Raw genomic sequence first — 16,780 nt, forward strand, 5'->3', positions numbered from 1 at the left:
CCCTTTTGGTACCACTAAACCACTAACATCTGCCAAACTGCACAAACTGTTTCACATAGTACCTACTAACTCTACTGGACTTTTAAAACACAGTACTGAAAAGTTGCAGGTTTTTGCATCTGCTGCAGAAAAAAAAAAAATAAACTTAATGACCACTACTCTGCAAACCCAAAGATAAGCATACATTGTTGGATGGGAGAGGAAGATGAAAACACAAGGAGACCATGAGACCATACTAGTTCGTGCGATGGGGTCAGCAGATCTAATTGTTGCCCAACTTTTGTGGGCATTAAGGCAAGGATAATAAGGAGGGGTTTGATGTGAGATAATGAGATAGTTCAGTGTTTTGTATTTTCCACAGTCAGGAGAAGCCAAGCATAAACAGGGAGGCTAACTGTCAGTTTTAAACGAGGCAGAAGGATGACTAAGAGGCAAAGGACCTTTACCTGCAAATGCAGGTTCAAGGAGACTTAGAAAGTTTTTTTAAGCAAGTCTAATTCTCTGTTACACTCACATTTGTGGCCCCCCCTTTTTTTTTTACCATTGTAAAGACAATGGTTGTGAAAAACAGAGGAAAAAGAGAACTGCCCCCAAAAGAGACAACAGCTGTTTAGTAAACCCCTTGGTTCTACTAATCCTGCAAGCAAGAAGATAGCTGACTTTTTAAGAGGTAGCAGCACCAGTGTTTTGACCTTTCCAGCTCTTTACTCAGGGGAGGATGGGAACACTAGGGAATGCTACCCTGCAACGCAAATTGTGATGCTGCCTCGCTTCCCTCAAAACAAACGCCACCATCCTGCTCCGTTAGCACTTAGCCTCAACACTTTTGTCTGGCACCCAAGAAACAGAAAGCGTATGACAATTCCCCACAGTTTAATTCCCTGAGACTACAGGAAATGGAGTCCCTAGGAGGTTACGAGCACCCCAAAGGACCACCACAGCTCTATAATGAGTCTGACAACACACACTGCGAAGGCCAGTCCTGTTGAAAACAGATCCAAAGCAAAGGCTGGTTCTATACGCACGAGCAAACATAGGATTTCTTTTTCACAATGGCATCAGGTAGATGGGGACAATCTTTATTCACATGTCTGCCCTGAAAGACAAACTCAGTATATGCTAAGAAAGTTGTTTTTTCCTCGTAAGCATTCCTTAAAAATGAAGTAAAAAAAAAAAAAAAAAAAAAATCTTTCACCAAACACAGTCTTAGAAACATCTCTCGAACACAAAAGTAATTTTGTTTATTCTGATTTCACCTCTACCATTATGTGAGGGCTGCCATCTTCATTCTTGATTTCTATCTCTAAGAGGCTTCTAAAACAATAAAACACCCTCAGGCTATGACTTTATACATGAAGGTCAAAGTGCACAAAAGGCTTTTTATGAAAATTATCCAGTTAGTCAGTTGATTCATCTAAACCGCATGTAAATGTGGCGCCACTTTCTAATAACTAGATATTTGAGAGGAAAAACAGAAAACAAACCTACTGCTTTCCCCACTAGTCTATCTACAGCACACCTGAAATAAATTATGGAGACAGGTATGTTTTTGTCTTTGCACAACAAGAGCAGACTGGCAACAAGTATCTGCAACGTTAACACACTCCTAAATGCTGTGTTATGTAAAAAAAAAAAATTGCACAATACAGTACAATAAAGATAATACAGTACAATAAAGATAAGTTGCCTCACCTGAGTTTATTATTATTTGCTAAAATCAGGGTTATCTGACCTTCTCTGAATGTTCGCAGGCATTTCAAATACGGCTCTCACCTCCTTATCAGAGTCACGGCTGTCATCATACTGCTCTTAAAATTCTGCCTCTTGCCACCCTGGGCATGACAGAAGAAAACTGTGAATTTCCTTAAACATAACACACCACCATTTACCAAGCATAAATACTTTCTTCAGTAGGGTCCCCCCACCAAAGGAAGAACGAGGCTCCTGGGGTGCAGTCTCACCGTACAGCTTAAGCTTCCTAAGCGACCAGCTGCAGGTGCTGCAGGGGACGGTTCTGCTTGCCCCTTTCCTCCACACGCTCCTGCTACTTTCCTCACATTAAGCAGAACTTGTTGGATCTCGCAGTGAAACAGCAGAAGCTCTGCTAAGAAAATGAACCACCCTAGAAAACCAAACGGGAGAAGAATTTTCTGCTGGGTTTACTTCTTGAACAACACAAGGAAGGCAGAAGAAACACAAGCATGGAGCGAGGGGAGGGAAGCTGAACCAGCTGGCTAGCAGATCAACCTTAGCTATCTTGTGAAATCTCGCCCTCAGAAAGCAAGGACAACTCAAACATAACACCCATTGAAAAATGAGTCTTAAAGATCAATGAGAAAACCCTCAAGCTAAGTCTCAGAGCAATAGGGAGACTCTGCTCTGCCTGTATTCCTGAACTTAAGACTGTTTGTGAGGCTCTTCTGTCAGCATAACTTCAGTCATACAAGAGGTGTAGGAACACAGAGACATCAGACAGGGATAGATATATTTAAATTTCCTGAGTCCACACCACTCCGGCTGCAAAACCCTGCGGCGTAGACTAGACATGCTGGCAGCATCATTCCCTTCACTGGACAGATTTTAGTAGCCAAGCCCCAACTCACTCCTCTTGAAAGCAGCTCCTGTGCTCTGATGCTTGCTTGCCTTGCTCAGTTATGTGAAGTATGACAGCAATTCCTTAAAAGAAGAACAGACTTTAAGAGACAAGGTCTCTCAAGGTGCACAAGCAGAACAGCATTTTCGTCTGGCAAAGAGCATCTGTGAACACCTACTGTTACCACCCGGATAAAGTTTTCTCACAAATGACTTTGCCGTTCAGAAAGGAAACGGAGCGCGAGATGGAGATGTGATGGCCAAGCCCCCACATGGCTCGCTTCCTACTCTGCTTTTCTAGCTTCCCTGCACTCACATCACAGACACCTCCAAGTGACAAACGCTGGACCACATCAACACCACGATCAAGGATGGCTTCCAGCACAGCACATGCAAAGCTGCTCCCTGTCTCTAGGGAAAGCCGGGACCCTCATGAAATCCTACTGAGGGGGGAGAGTCTGCTCCTCGCAGAGTGCTATCATGCTGGGACACAATTCAGCACAGGTTTGCACAGCAACATGCGTAACACCTGCAGATAATGTTACGGTCCTCAGCCACAAAGCACCTGTAACAAAGTTCAAGGCACGATCCGAGCAATCATCCTCATCCTTGTTCGAAAGGCAGGCTGACTCGTGCCAGACGCCTGGAAGCCTCTGGAGTAAAGGAAGGCTTGGCGGGTCCCCTTCCACAGGGGCAAGCCAGGCCCACGAAGGGTCCTGGTGCACGGTGAGAGGGCTGCCACTGCCGAGCCCACCTGCCCACCTCCAGTCCCTGCTTCCCTCGCTCCCCTCCCAAAAACAGATCCTGAGGCCGCGGTGGCACTGCCTTGGAGTTCAGACATACACACGCTTTAATCAGACCTCACTCCAGAGAAAATAAACAAACTCACGGGAACGAGCAAGTGCTGCCAGGCACCACCGCTCCCGGGAACGCACCTCCCGAGGGGCTGCTCTGCCGGATCTACAGATGCCTGACGGAAGCACCGAAAGTTCTTTTAGCGTTTAAAAATCACAAGGTAACACCGGGGCAACCGCGCTGCGCAACCGGAGGCGGCGGGTGAGCGGGAGCGTGTGTGAGGGAAACAAAGCCCCGCCGGGCAGCCTGAACTTTCCCCTCTCGCCGAGCAACCGCGGCCGGACCCGCTCCCGGGCACCGCGGCGGGCAGGGTCCGGGCCGCACCGGGGCGGCGCGGCGCAGCGCAGCGCCCACCCCGCCGCCGCCGCCGCGGCACCTGCGCCCGGGTCGCGGAGGCCGCGGCAGGCCGTGCCGGTCCGGGCCGCGCCGGGGTCTCACCTCGTCGCCCCACTTGAGGACGTCCTTGTGGCGGTCGCGGAGGGCGCGGTAGATGTGGAGGAACTGGATGATGCCGTGCTGCCGCACGTGCTCCGCGTGCCGCCGCGTCTCCTCCCAGCTCAGCGGCGAGCCCTGCGACAGCAGCCCCATGCCGGCCGGCGGCGGGAAGGGGAAGACGGCGGAGCCTGCGCGGCGCAGGGTGCGCTCTGCGCCGCGACGGCGGCGGGAGCCGAGCCCGGCGCCGCACGTGACGGCGGCGGCGCGTCAGGCCGTGACTCAGCACTTTCCGCCGGCGGCCCCGCCCCCGCCGGGGCGCGCTGCGCGCGGGCTGAGGCGCTGCCGGGCGGCCCCGGCGGCAGCCGGCCTCGGGGGGCGGGGCGCGGCTCCCGGCGGCCTGCGGCGGTGGCTTCCCCTCGGCGGCCCCGGCAGCTGGCGGGGGGGAAGCGCTTCTGGACGGCGAGCGCTGGGGAGGCTGCCGCTCCGCCAGCGCCTGTGCGTGTCAGCGCCGCTGCCCCGTTACCTTCCCGGAGCACGCCCCACGGACGGGGGAGGAGGCGTCCCTTTCCTGCGAAAGGCCCGCTGAAATGGCGGCGGGAAAATGTCCTCCTCGGTCCCGAGGCCAGCCCGCACCGCGCCCCGGATGTGGGAGCAGAGGGGCGGCCGCCGGCGTCGCGCTGGGTGGTCTGGCCAGGCCGGTGTTGGTGGTGGAGAGGGACCCTTGTGTGACAAAGGTGTGACTGAAAGTGCCTAAATAAAGGTCCTAACGGAAAGGTCCTAAAGCGTGGACGGTGGGCTGAAAGTTGTTGTGTATTTTATTACAGATCAGCGCACACATCTCAAAAAAATGAGGTGCCTGTAGATGCTTTGAGTGGGTGGAGTGAGACTCGGGAGAGAGAGACCTCGTCTCCCCGGACATGTCTGCTCGGGCTGCAGAGCCCTCATCCTGCTGTGCCCAGAGGAGGCCCAACTACTGAAGGTGTTAAAAACGAGCTGGTTATCTGGGAATTGTCCTGGAGGGAATCGGAACAGCGTTCATCTCGGGAAAGAGGAAGCAGGGCCGTGTTATGGTGTGTATTTTACATTTGATACAAAATAGAAGGAAGGCCTATCGGTGCTACCTAAAGTGTTTTCTAAACGAAGAGACAAAAATAAGGAACTGAACACTAACATGAAGTGAAAGGCTCTCGCTTCTGAGAAGCCGAAATTCATTATGCCTAGACCCTCTTTTGTTACATTCACAGAGCTTTTTCTTCGTAGGCCTCAGGGACAAGCATGGCAGGTATGCAGGACTGCATAGCTAAGGGTTTGAGAATTAGTAGAATATTTAAATTGTGGTATAGCCCACTAATGGATGAACTGTATTATTAGGTATTTCATTAACTGAATGACTATACTGAGAAGAACTGCTTAGTTGTCTTTCTTCCGGGATATGAGGTGCCTCAAGGATAGGACAAGCTCCCAACACATTAGAATAATAAATCCAAAATGCATTAGTGGAAAATATCAAAAAACCCACTCAAAAGTAAAATGTTTTATGTCTTGGTTATTTTTTAATGACCTAAGTTTGTACAGAAAGGGCAGCATTGACAGAACAAGAACAAGCAGTGACCATTATAATTAAAATTATGAACATTTAATTTATAATGTGCTGTTTTAAGGGGCTCATGACTTTTTTAAAACTCATGTTTTTGGCTGGAATTGTAATGGCTGATCTAATTGAAAGCAATGCTGTTGGTACTGTTGTAGATCCGGAGAAGGCCTGTTGGGTTAGTTTGAGGGAGAAGAAAACAATGTTTTCTTTTAGTTAAAAAAATCCCACAACCTTTTTCATTTTTGAAAAATCAGGAGGTCAAAAAATCTCACTCTTGGCAACAGGAGGCTGATGAGGCGTATCCCTCATGCAAAAGCCGAGTTGTACTGTATTTTAGATCTGAGAGGACAAAGAGACTTCGTGTACTGCTCTGCATATTTGAGGACAGCTGCACCAAAAGATCAAGATTCAGCGTTGGTGCCACCGTGCTGCCACCCAGCCTCAGGTTTTCCACAGCTTTTAAGTTTGAGCTGGAGCACCTGAGGAACCCCAGCAGTGACAAAGGTGGCCAAGTAGCACCTAATGGCTTTTCTGCCAGCTGTGTTAGCCCTCTTCTTCTCTTGGGGCAGTCAAGCCTGGTTTTGGAGCAAACATTATTACATCCGAGCAAACTTAACGTTGCCATCTTATGAATCTGGGCAAACCTGCCCGGGTTATTTAGGATCTGTGCTCCCAGTTCACTTGGCTGATAGTGAGAGCACTGTGTTGCTGAGAGACGTTTTTGAAAGAATTGGGTGTTTGGTATGATCCCAGCTGCTTTGAGTGTGCTGCTGTGTATAATTGACTGCAAACATTTCCAGCAACATACACAAAATTTGCAAACTAAGATCAGCTTTATTATAACGCAGGCTGCTATTATGCAGTCTGTACTCTTCAGCTGACCACTAATGCTACTCTTTGACCTGAAATTGAAGAGCACATTTGCAGTGTCCGTCTTTCTCCACGTTTAAACTCAGCTCATTTTTGTGTTATTTCAGTGCCATTGTCTGCTCTATTTCCAGTCCTGCATGCTTAGTCTTATTAACTATAGAGCTAGTACACTGTTTATAACAGAAATCCAAGATATTTTCCTTCTGCACCAGTAAAACTGATAAAAATATAAACTCTGTTTTCTCACATTGTAAGGTTTAGCATACTAGCATGACAAATCAGCTCTGTTTATGAGGTGTTTACTGTCTTCAGCTGAAACCTTTTTCCCTTCAGTTCTAATATGCTTGTTCTGGCAGTGCAGGCTATCTATAGTCTTTTTCCTTTGCAGGAGACTGTGGCATGGAGGAGGAGTATAAGCCATTCTAAGGCTGACAGCATCACATGCAGAAGCATTCATTTGCGCATCACATAAAACATGACTTCAAGACAAGCCACCATTGTATAATATCTGCCTACATGCATAATGTTGTATAATTATTTCCAGTACACTTAGTATCATGTATAATTACTTCCAGTACACTTAATATGAAAAAAAGCTTCTCTAAACATACAGGCAGTACTTTGGATGATGTTGCTAGTTTAGCTCCGTACCAATATCACCAGCCCCAAGACTTGACTAGTTTCTCTGGACAGTCCAAAGGAAAATCTTCTGGATTCAAGTTGGAAAAAAAAAACACGTTTGCTGGAAAAGCATTTTGTGGAGAAGAAATATCTCCTCCTGAAACACATCCTTTGCCAGACTTAGCAACATGGAACTTCTGTAAGAGTAGACACAGCCCAAATTCCCCTTAAACCCTCCCTTTGCTCCAACAAGATCTGTTTTTGTAACTAGGCCACTTTGTTATTTCCTTATCTCTTGAGTAGCTGCTTTTCAGTCCCAGGTAGAGACTGTTCCCCATTCCTGAAGCAGTATCCACTGATCACAGAGCAAATTAGCATTTATTTGGGAAATGTGACCAGGGAGTGTGACTTTTAGTACATTTTCAATCTGTTGGGGTTTGGGGGTTTTGTTTTGTTTTGTTTTAACTTCGTGTTCAGTTGAAGCAATTAGAATAATTGCTCTAATTAAATTGTATGTCCAGTTAACCACATACCAGCTTTTCTTTTTTGTTCTCCTTCCTGCTCTGTTTTAGAACAGAAACTTAATGGAGAAGCCTTGCCTTGTATGAAAAGGAACACAAATTGCCTGCATCAAGTTGTAAAAAGGAAACATTATTTATTTTTTACAGAGATGGAAAAATTGTTTCCAGGTGAGATTCGGCTATTTGTTTAGGATAGTGTTGATGCAGCATGACAACACCCAGAAATGTCTGTGCTAGGAAACAAAAATATTTTAAGAAATAAAGATGTACTGAAGTTACAAAATCATAGGAGATCTTACTGATCCTTGCCTTGCAAACCATTAGAAAGCCATCAGCTGTTAGAATTTAGATGAAGATCAGTAGGGATCTGGACATGCTTTACAGCTGGAATAGTCAAGGGAAAAGGCCCATGTACTTTTAAGTTGGAGACAGTAAGTTGGTGGGAGGAGAATATATGACATGGCACCTGCAACCATGAGGAGCTGCCCTTAAGGTTCACATGTTCCTGTCTTCCTAGAAATTCCACAGAGGACAATCCACTTCATCTTTTGTGTATCTGCAAAGCTGTTCAAATCAGCTGCCACTAAATCTAAACAGAGTAGCTTGGCGCTTTGAGAATATATCTGCTGGGAGAGATGAAAGATCTGTAGACTCATGGGTGAGACCACTCCTACAGAATCCTTTCTTTTACAGGCTGTCACTAGAAGTAATAAGTAAAAAGTAGATGTCTTGTGATGAGGCTTTTATTACAGGGAAGAAAGAAAGGTTTGTTTTTCTTCATGAATCATCTGCAAAAATTTTTAAAGCAGCATTGTTTGAGGTGATTGTTGAGTTGACATTGCTGAATATTGTGTTATTCTCTGAATAAAATGGAAAGACTTCAGATGGAACAATCTACTTTCAAAGTTTTGGAATGGTATGTTTGGTAGAAAAAAAGATCATTGTCTTTCTTTTGATCAAATTTTTATGCTTCCAGGTCTGTAATTTATGATGTGCACCTGTGTCCAGTATAATTGACTCAGGTGAGCAGCAGATGTGATAACTGCCTCCTTTTGAGCAAGGAGGCCTCCAGGAGTTTTCTGAGGCACTGGAGAGATCTGTGCTCAGGCAATTATTTCTTGATGCAGAAAGTCTTGCCAGCTAGTAACTTGGATTAAATAATCTGTTTGGGGGGAGAGAGAAGCCACGACACTGAAAAGATTCAAGTGAAGGATCTTGTGAAGGATTTTCCAGTGAAGGTCTTCCTGCGCTGCAGCGAGGAAGATGACTAACGAGACTTATTCCAGTTATAATGCCGATTCCTCTCCAAGTGGACTTCTCAGTGTCGTGGTTTAACACCAGTTGGCAACTAAGCACCACACAGCCACTCGCTCCTCCTTCCCCCCTGATGGGATGGGGGAGAGAATTGGGGAAAAAAAAGTAAAACCTGTGGGTTGAGATAAAGACGGTTTAATAGGACAGCAGAGGAAGATAAAATAATAATAGTAATAATGATAAAAGAATGTATGAAACAAGTGATGCACAATGCAATTGCTTGCCATCCGCTGACTGCTGCCCAGCCAGTCCCCGAGCAGCGATCGCTGCCCCCCAGCCAACTCCCCCAGTTTCTATACTGAGCATGACACCACATGGTATGGAATAGCCCTTTGGCCAGTTTGGATCAGCTGTCCTGGCTGTGCCCTCTCCCAGCTTCTTGTGCGCCTGGCAGAGCATGGGAAGCTGAAAAGTCCTTGACTAGTGTAAACAGCACTTAGCAATGACTAAAACATCAGTGTGTTATCAACATTATTCTCATCCTAAATCCAAAACACAGCACTATACCAGCTACTCGGAAGAAAATTAACTCTATCCCAGCCGAAACCAGGACATCAATAGTGTATGAAAGACACTGTTGTGGCTTCTCAGTATTGCTTTAAAACTTCTTTTTCTTGCTGTCACCTGACGTGTGGAAACAACTGCAGTAGGATTCAACTCTGTCATGAGTCCGAGTGGTGCGTTTCTAGGGTTTTTGTGGGATTTCTCATTCATACAGTTGGTTTTGAGGGTTGGAGTTTTTTACTTACAAGAATGAATTGTGCATTTCAGTCTATAAAGTTTCATACGTTTATGTCAAATGTGAAAATCATCACAATTTTTCATCACTTTGGTCTGTATCGGCATGTTCTTTTTGCAAATAACTTGAATTTCTAGTTTCTTAGTAGCCCGCATATTCTTTTGCTGTGCACAATACATGATTACAGTGCCTTGATTGAAACTGGCATATCTAATCATGTCATGAATGCTGCTAGGGATAATAACAGAGGTTGTAGTGTGTGAGTTACTCTATTTGCAAAATGCTGATCTGCTAACCTCTCAGAGTAGTCCAGCGTGGTGACTGATGCCTGTTGGCATCTTGCTCACCTTTTCTCCTGCCATGACCTGTTCCCTTGGAGATGTCCTCTCTTACCAATTTAGCTGTCACTGTGTCCTAATCTCTCCTAAAGAGGCTCTTCTTTGGTGATGCCTGCAAGATACAAAATACTTTGAAAGAAAATAAGAACTTCCAAATTATTTCCCAGTTTATCTTCTTTCCAGCATCTTCTAAGCTGGAGAGCCTACACTAGAGGACTATCTTCATCTTGTTTTCCGCAGGCATGACCTCATTGTTTTTTTCTTAGTAAATAATAACTGTGTAAGATAAGATAAAAGAATGCCAGGTGCTCAGTAACAAAGCAGAAGACTGACTATCTTCTCATCCTCTGCATGCGAAGTTGTTTTCTTTAACATGTCATTTAATTAATCATCAATATCAGGAACAGTCAAATTTCTTTTCAGGCATAAGATAGGAGAAACAATAGAGGCACGACCTGAAACGGGCTGTGTGCAAAGTCCTTCCAAAGGCTTTGTTGGCAGCTAAGCTTTACAAAGGACTGAATTTGGACATGTGTGCAGCATATCAAAGAGACTGAATCCCTGGATTATTTGGATTCCTACCACAGGCAGGAGTGTAGGTCTGTGCACTTTTCTTGCACTGAAAGAGGATATACCAAGAAGTCCTAACTCCATGATTAACTTCTAAAACCAACCCACAAACCCCCAAATACTTGTTGAATATTGAAGCATTCACAAGTTAGTTGAAAAGTAGAATAAATAAATCATATTTTTCTCTTTAGCAATGGCCTCGTCTTTCCTGCCATACTCAAACTGTAGCATATTTATTTTATACAGAGAAGTTTAGCAGCTAAGACTAAAATACTGATCCACAGTGTAAAAAAGCAGCATTCCTAAGTACGATGCACTAGTAGCAGCACCTACCTTGGTTTTAACACCAGTTTTCAGCCTTAAGTCCTTTCCAGACTGGGAAATAAAAGCAAAGCCTGTGAGCTGCTGTGCCAGGTACACCCAGGCTGCCGAGGGGCAAAGTGGCCGTAGCGCCGTGCTGCGCTCCTGCCTTGGGGTGAGCCATGGCGGGTGGCCTGGGCTCAGTGGTCCCACTTGGAGGCATGTTCCTCTGCCAGGCAGCAACCTAGAGCCACAAGCTTTTCCCATCCTGGGAGCAGTTTGATGCGGCCTCACGTAGTGAAGTCTCCCTGCCAGAGAAAGTAGATGTCTGGTATGTATGTATATACCTAATACGAATCTCCAATTCTTCTGTACCCACATGCATTCAGCTCAGGTCCAGCTCAGATACTGAACTGCTATAGTATTAGATCTGCAAAGCTGGAAATACCACAAATTTCCCAAGACAGGATCTGTTTTTCCCCTCTTTGTGTATTTTTTCATTGCCTGGCAGCTTTTTGTGTGTTGCAGTTCTGTCTCCTTTCATCATTCAATATTGTTACTGCGGTGTAAGTTATGGTGGATTGATTCCTGGTGTGAGTAGTCAATATTTACAAGATCACTCATTCTATAGACTTTTGGTTGTGTAACAATGAACCATATGGGAATAATCCTCTTGCGTTTTAAATGGCCATACATACGGGTGTTCATACCTTAGATAAAACAGCAGCAGGAAACAACCTAACGTTCAGGAAGAAAACGAGATAGCAGAGTAGGATTTGATAAGATAAGAGTTTTTCAAAAACTATAGTGAAAGCTTTCCAAGCCCCTAAGTAAGTCCAGAGTCTCAAAAAATGATCTGATTTGAACAATTCATCTTTTTGTCAATTTGAACCAGGAATGGTCACAAAAAGGTTACACATAAGGTTTTTTCTATTGATTTTTGTCCAAAATACTAAGTCCCAGACAGTAGCTTAGTCTCAAGAACTGCATCTAGTTAGAAAGACTGAGGCAGTCAGCAAATACCCTTTGGTATTTTTCTTATAACCAGGACATCATTTTCCTTAAAGACTAACCCACTTTTCACATGGCAAGAAAAATAATAACTTAGAGGCTTTTATATAATAGTACTACTTAGCTGTGGCCATTATAAAGCTCTTGAAAAGCAATCTCAAATTTCTATTGAGTGCCATACCTTAGTTCCTCTGGCTTTTGATAGCTAGTGGAGACTAATCTATTTTCAGACATAATATTACACCAAAGTATTTTTTTCAGTAATACAGTGAAGAAACAGGTAATGTTAAGTAGCAGGAGTGGAAAAAATAGTCCACTAGTAATCACACACAGAATAGTCTCCAGAGATCAATTACGCCTTCCTCAGTTGCAAGTTTATCTCCAAATCTTTAATTACAAAGTATTTTCATCTCATCTACTTCATATTGTATATTGCGTATAATCTACTTTATATGGAGCATAAAGTTCTACTGAAAAGTTGAAAAATATGGGAAATGCATTCCTCTTGTCTCTTTGATGAAATTAGTTGTTTGGTGTTTTTGTAAAGGTTTTAGAGAGAGATCAGTGCAAAATCAAAATAGTAAGAAGAAACCTTGAAAAAGGAGGACATTGAGAGAGAAACGCCGTATTTGTTATAACATATTCTTTGTAGGTAACTGTTATCACCATTCATACCTCCAAGGTGTTTCCACCAGACAAGTACCTCTCAGGGTCTCTCTTCCAGAGGGAAATTAGAAATGTTTTGGAAACCCCATTTCAAAGAGAAGATATTGAAAATGCCTTTTGTGAAATTTCTCGAGGCGGACTAACTGATACAATTTTAAAAGTTGGCCTAATACTTAGAGTTATAGCACTTTTTAATATGTTGTCGTTATTTACAGCACCTCTGAGGAACTGGCAAGTGGTCTAGCGGTAGACGAGCTGAGGAGCAGAGATGTCAAGCTGCTTTGAGTGGGATCCAGGATGCTTAATTAAGTACCCAGAGTAATCATTGCTTACCTTAATGTACACCCCCAGCTCCAGTTATCTTAGAGTAAAAGCCTCAGTTTCCCACAAGGTCTGCCACGAAATTACTGCGTAAGAAGGAGCAGCGACCGTGCCCGGTGGGCGCCGGCAGCGGAGGGTGACAAGCCTGCCCGCGAGGAGAGGCAGCCCGCGGATGCAGAGGGCTCGCAGGCAGGGCACGCAGCCTCCCTCCCCGCCGTGCCCCCTCCGCCGTGACCCCCTTGGGGCAGGGCCCCCAGGCAGCGAAGCGGGCAGTGGTTCTGCAGACACGGTTTCTCGTCCCGTCCCCTCTGCTTGCATCTGCGTAGCTAACGGGAGCCAGGAACGGGTTAGTGGCATCCCTGCCCTGCGCCAGCCTTTAAACGCTCGTGAAACTGCATCCTTGGTGGGCTGTAACTCAGAAAGGAGTTTAAGACAGAAGCACCAGTGACTGGGAAGTGCAGGGGAGAGCACTGGGTCAAAGAGGACTGTTGAAAAGGTCAGGACTACTGAGGGACCTGTTCATCTGAGCTGTGTATTCCCTGGCAAACTCCTGATGTGGGACTCGGAGAGGGCTGTGACCTACTGATCTCCCCGTGCAGAAGGTCGGAGGAGCGGATAGATGAAGTCTGTACTGTGTCCTCGCCCCTTCTCAGGCTCGGTCCCTTGGGAGGGTTGACAAACCATGTTCTCCTGGCCATTTAACAGCTGATACTAAAGCTATGATCATAAAATAATAAAGATACGCAAAAAGCTTTTAAAATAGTGCTACACCTTTATATAATTGAGTCTGTGTTTATAACCTTGCTTTGCACAAGGTTCACATTCCAGTTGTTTATATTGCCTGTTTCAGCTCAGGGTCTGTAATACATATATGCCTTTCAGGTGGCATTCAGGAAGATTTTTACTTGAAGTATAAAGAAATAGTTAAAGCTGGTGAGGAGGTGAACAGGTGAGGTAAGAGTTGGAACCCAAACCGTGCTTCGCATTACTAAATCCCCCAAGGCTCCATTGTTCTAGTACTTGAGGTTTATAGAAAATAACTGCCTGGTTTCTCTCCTATGCCTGTAAATGATTATATGCCTCACATTTCTAATCCTGGCTAATACTGCCAGCAACAGTAATACAGCCTCCATGTGGTAACCCAGTTCACATCCGTATGTTCTTTAATCCTTGTCCAAATCCCCATTTCTGCCAAAGAATACATCAGGCACTAAGATAAGACTAAGAGAAATGTAAACCTTGCCCCAAATAACTTGTAATGTACTGTAATGTTTTATCACAAGAACTGTAGTTTGCACAGTTGTGTAAAAAAGCAACCATCTGCCCGCCAAACCCACAGCACTCCCACACTCCGTGGCGCTGACACCAGGATTCCCGGGTGTTGCCTGTGGGAGTAGCTGCTGTCAGCTGGTTCTTTCCAAAACTAGGGTCGTAGAGTAGCAGCACCAGGCGGGGTTTGTACCCCGCGCAGATCCATGCACGGTGCAAAGGGGCAGAGGAGGCTGCGAGGTTTGCTCAGCGCAGGCTGTTCTAGTCGTATAGCAGCAGAGCTAGAAAGAAGAACAGCAGAACAGCCAAAAGACTCCGTGCTCAAAATAATTCAGTCTAATGCTAGTTATTTTCTTCTTGGGCTTTGATATGGGAATTATGGTACCTTATAACCTCCCTTTTAGTGTATGCATGTGTGCAGTTGTTGGTCATATGGATCATCCCATGAGGAACCTTTGTTATTCTCAAATTTCTCATGACTCCACTTCCACCAGTCTGTTCTAATCTTCCTTTTCATAAGAGCTGTGTAATTCTGTGGTGCTCCACCAAGGAAAAGGCTTTAACTAAATCATGAAATAGTTGTTCAAAATCCCAAGTAGAAACCTGTTTATTACTGTATGCAACAGAAGATTAAATTTATTAATAAGCCTAAACATGTTCCAGGCATCTCCAGAGTAAAACACAGTTAGCTAGCTCAGCAAATACTAATGAAGCTGAAATGCCAATTTGCAAATAGACCAACTATATCAAAAAAGGAAATGTTGGCCTTCCATTGAGTAGTTCAGGTATTCAAATAATTTTACGTCCCACTTGTATCTTTCTTTGGGAGCTTGTATTCCTGGATAGAGCTTCAGGTCCTGAAGAAAGGGTGGAATATGAGCTCAATAGCTCTGCTTTCTCCCTGTGAGAAACCGTGTTGTGTGAGGGAACAGCTCTGCCAGCTGCTGTCTCACCACTGCTCCCACACACTGCGTGAACACCGCTGTTGGAAGAAGTAGCCATGGACTGTGGACTGCAGGGTCTTTGGTGGTGTTACCACACTTGCTTCTCAGACTGTGCTGTAGAAAGCAAGACATGGTCCTAAATGACCAAGGAGGTTGTGTGGAGGTGAGGGCCAGGTTCTCAAAGACAAAGATACTACAACTAGAAAGACATGCACAGTTCTCAAGGGATAGCTAAGTGCTTTGGAAACACCTCAGTAGATGCTACTCTACATTTTAGGCCTCTAAACACATTTAGTATCTGGTCTCCAAAATAGTTTTCTCTTGGAGTTCTTTATGTTCACCATATATCACACTGTTGCTCAGTCCTCTGAGCCAGGCAATATAATTACTGGCAGGCTGCAGATGGCTGTTAAGGCAAGTCTACAGGGCATATAACAAAGAATTAAAGTGTCTGCAGCAAAGCTGCCGCAGGTGAAGTTACACGTTTGGGCTTGACATGGTCTAACAGCTCATTTCCACATAAAGGAAGAGGCTCTGTGCCCTTCTCCCTGCTCTCCTCTTGCCTTGGCCCTCCTCCCCTCACGTGCACCGGCTTGTGTTTTCTGACCCTGCACCAAGCCAATTCAGTTTACTGGGCTCAAGAAGAATATTAAACTGGAAAAAAGGTGAATTGTTTGTGATGGCATATGGAGTTGACTCAAAGCGTGAAGGTACTGAAGAGCACCAAAGCTAATGCAAAGGACGGGATAGGATTGTGTGACTGGGTTTGGGTCTAGGAAAAGGAAGAGGAGGAAAAAGAAACAAGGTCTTTATAGCAGTGGCCAGCTGGTTAATCTGCTTTGTGGTAAAGTGCTACTACACCTGAATAAGAAACGACCAAGTTCTGTTCATGCACAGTCCACCTTCAGCATCATCCTGCATATACATGTTATTTTTACTTGTCATTATGGATTTGTCTTTCACAGAGTAGGTATAAGTGGATAAAGCTGGGACTGCAATATGACAGATTAGCCAGTGAGACAGCAGCAACGAGCCACTGCTCTAAGGGAGGATGGTCAATAAAATCTGCATATTTTGTAAGCTTGTCTCTCAGCTCCCTCCAAGAGATAACAGCAATCTGTCCTGCCATCTCCATAGGACCTAGGTAGGCTTTCTTTCTCAATTTTTTGTTTATTTGTTTGTTTAGCTGGGGTTTTTCCTATCATAGATTCTGGAAACAGATCAGCTTTTCATCTTCGTCTCAAAAATCTGTAGAGAAACTATGAAGCTAGACAGCAAATAAATAAATGGTAATGAAGTGTACTGCCCAGGAAAAATTTGACATCATTCAGTTGGAGGAAAAGGAGGAAAGCTAATGATTGGCAGCAACTAGTAATCACTCCAGTGTTTCATAGTTTTTGCAGATTAACTCAAGATATTTTCTGTTTCTACTGAAGACAAAGACAATATTTCCACTGGCTGCAGTTGGAGCAGTTTTAATCGCTTAAGTTTTCAACAGTCCTGTTTTTCAATCTAAAATAATAAAGTACGGTATTATTTCAAAATTGGGTCAGTTATCTGATGTGTGGATTCATCATTCATTTTAACGCTTATCTGACTGTTTCCTCATTCTTCTGTTGAGGTTAGTTTAAAAGAAAAGGCACCTCCCAAGCTTCTTCCCTTGGAAGGTCATCTAAGGCTTTTGTCATGGTTTAACCCCAGCTGGCAACTGAGCCCCACCCAGCCGCTCGCTCACTCCCCTCGAGTGGGATGGGGGAGAGAATCGGAAGGGTAAAAGTGAGAAAACTCGTGGGCTGAGATAAAGACAGTTTAATAGGGAA

General features: G+C 44.9%; 1 protein-coding gene across 4 annotated transcripts in view; it reads right to left on the reverse strand.

The window, feature by feature from the left end:
- Positions 1–4,192, reverse strand: part of GCLC (glutamate-cysteine ligase catalytic subunit) — a 34,649-nt gene extending 30,457 nt beyond the window's left edge. The window contains exons 1-2 of one of the 4 annotated variants that reach the window (XM_075498084.1): positions 1,962–2,091; positions 1,774–1,832 (exon numbers count right to left, since the gene is read on the reverse strand). Coding sequence is in view for 2 of the 4 variants with exons in the window: in XM_075498079.1 (XP_075354194.1) it covers positions 3,886–4,035 (150 nt within the window). In the remaining 2 variants the exon portion in view is untranslated. Of the gene's footprint in view, positions 1–1,692; positions 1,833–1,961; positions 2,092–3,885 lie in introns of those variants that run through there. The other 3 variants (XM_075498083.1, XM_075498079.1, XM_075498080.1) reach the window with 3 other exon arrangements.
- Between the last annotated feature and the right edge of the window lie 12,588 nt (positions 4,193–16,780).

This window comes from Mycteria americana, chromosome 3, assembly GCF_035582795.1.
Source record: "Mycteria americana isolate JAX WOST 10 ecotype Jacksonville Zoo and Gardens chromosome 3, USCA_MyAme_1.0, whole genome shotgun sequence".
In the NCBI taxonomy this organism is placed as follows: Eukaryota; Metazoa; Chordata; class Aves; order Ciconiiformes; family Ciconiidae; genus Mycteria; species Mycteria americana.